Source organism: Colletotrichum tamarilloi (genome assembly GCF_030869305.1).
Source record: "Colletotrichum tamarilloi strain Tom-12 chromosome Unknown Scaffold_452.1, whole genome shotgun sequence".
NCBI classification, from domain to species: domain Eukaryota; kingdom Fungi; phylum Ascomycota; class Sordariomycetes; order Glomerellales; family Glomerellaceae; genus Colletotrichum; species Colletotrichum tamarilloi.
In genome coordinates, this window is record NW_026849834.1 from 1 (window position 1) to 1,870 (window position 1,870).

A 1,870-nucleotide genomic window follows, 5' to 3' on the forward strand; every position below is an offset into this window, starting at 1 on the left:
CAGTTGTCGGACAGATGTCGAAGGAAGTCCCCAAAGGCGGCGACACTTTCAAAGGCGTGCACTTACCGGAGGGAACGCGCATCGGTTACGGAGCGTGGGGTATCTTCCGCCGAGGCGACATTTGGGGTCAGGACGCCGACGACTTCCGACCGGATCGATGGCTCACGGCGGATGCGGAGAGCCTGAGATCGATGGAGGCAACGCTCGAGCTTGTCTTTGGCCACGGCAAATGGAAGTGTCTCGGACGGAATGTGGCGATGATGGAGCTGCAGAAGTTATTTGTTGAGGTACGTTACGCGTGTCCGGCGTATGGTTCTGCTCTTGCGAAGACGACGTACTGACACTTCCGTCAGCTGCTACGGAGATTTGACTTGGTATTGTGTGACCCTATGAGGCCATGGAAGTCACTCAACTATGGGATCTTTCTGCAATCCCAGTATTGGATGAGGGCATACCAGCTACCGGTAGAAGCGTCCGGCCAAGATAGACCACAAAAAAGCGAGGATGCGCTGCCTGCCGTCGCCGCTGCAGGTTTGTGACTGGCCAGCGCGGGCCGAACGGGGCGATGAAAGGTTTGTTGGCGCCGCGGCTCGCCTAGTATCGCGGAGCAGGTTGCGGGGACGCTAATACTGGGCGCCTGTTCGTGGAGTGGTGGATGGGCAAGCCGCAAATTGGACAACGTGGTTGCGCAGCTGCTGGAGCTCGACATGGACAGAAAACATGGGGAAATACGATGATCAAAGGGGGTAAGCCTGGAAGGGCAGGCAAGGTAGCGTGCCCAGGGGATACTTTGGTTGTGATGGATGTATCATGACAGACGGAGACTGGGGTGTGGTTGATTAGAAGAGACACCCGTCCTTGAGGCCTTACGGTCGCCCGCCTCTTCACAACACTCGAGACAAACGGACAGAGAAGAGACGGTATCGCAATTGAGACTTGATTTAGATGCCATGCGGAGGGACGGGGGTCCCAGTCCGGGGGTGGAATGTTTTCAGATCCCGCGCCGGTTGGTTGTCCAGCCACAAGATAACCTTCTGGAAGCTCCAAGGGTGTGACGGCACGTATTTGAGCACAGGTGCGCTGACTCACATCAGCTACCTTTTTTCTTCTCTCTTTTTCCCCGTGTCCACTAGATGAGGGTGCAGAACCTAATAAAGACGCTCGACTCTCTCCGCCTCCCGTCTCTGCCCTCAAGCGTCGCACCAGGTGCAACAGCTGAGGCTGTCTGATTGCAGTCGAGATGGTGCGACGTTACAAATGGGCATTGCTGATACAGTCGAGGCACACGACCGAATTGGTTGCTTGACTTGAAGAAAGATCACCGCATTTTCTTGGCCCTCCTCATGAACGATCAGCAACATAGGAGAGAAATGATGATGCAAATGTTGGCTGGAACGACTGGTCAGCATTCAAGTCACACGGAATATTGCATGCGTGTCGTTTCCTTTCAAGGACACACGGCAACAGCAACGGGCGATGGTGAAGCTGCAAGCGAAAATGGTTGGGTCAAAGTGTGCCGATCTTGACCACGGCCTCCTATACACCATCGCACACTCCAAGAGCCTCCATTTGATCCACCAGCGGGTTGGGCTCGTCCGCAGAGTTTGAATAGCAGTGCGGTTCGCCGGACAAATCGGCTGTTCCCGTTGACTCGTGCCTGCCGACCCTCAATCGCGGTCCAGTCGACGCCGAAGTCCCTTGTGTGGGGAATCGGTCGCTCATGGAATTCGGAGTTCCTACTTTACAAGCTCACTGATGTTTCCTAGAGCATCGACTGTGAGCTACGTGGCCCGTGTTCCCTCATCGTTTGTCAGCAATCAGAAACTCGCGAACAAAACTAGGAATATGTCGCTGCGCCACAGACGTGGCG

General features: G+C 55.2%; 1 protein-coding gene across 1 annotated transcript; it reads left to right on the forward strand.

Annotated features, from left to right (window-relative positions):
- Positions 1-14: 14 nt before the first annotated feature.
- Positions 15-539, forward strand: CTAM01_17261 (uncharacterized protein; the record flags this gene model as incomplete). Its single annotated transcript, XM_060533248.1, has 2 exons — positions 15-287; positions 354-539. 2 exons carry the CDS (start codon positions 15-17, stop codon positions 537-539), a joined length of 459 nt encoding a protein of 152 aa, XP_060372174.1.
- Between the last annotated feature and the right edge of the window lie 1,331 nt (positions 540-1,870).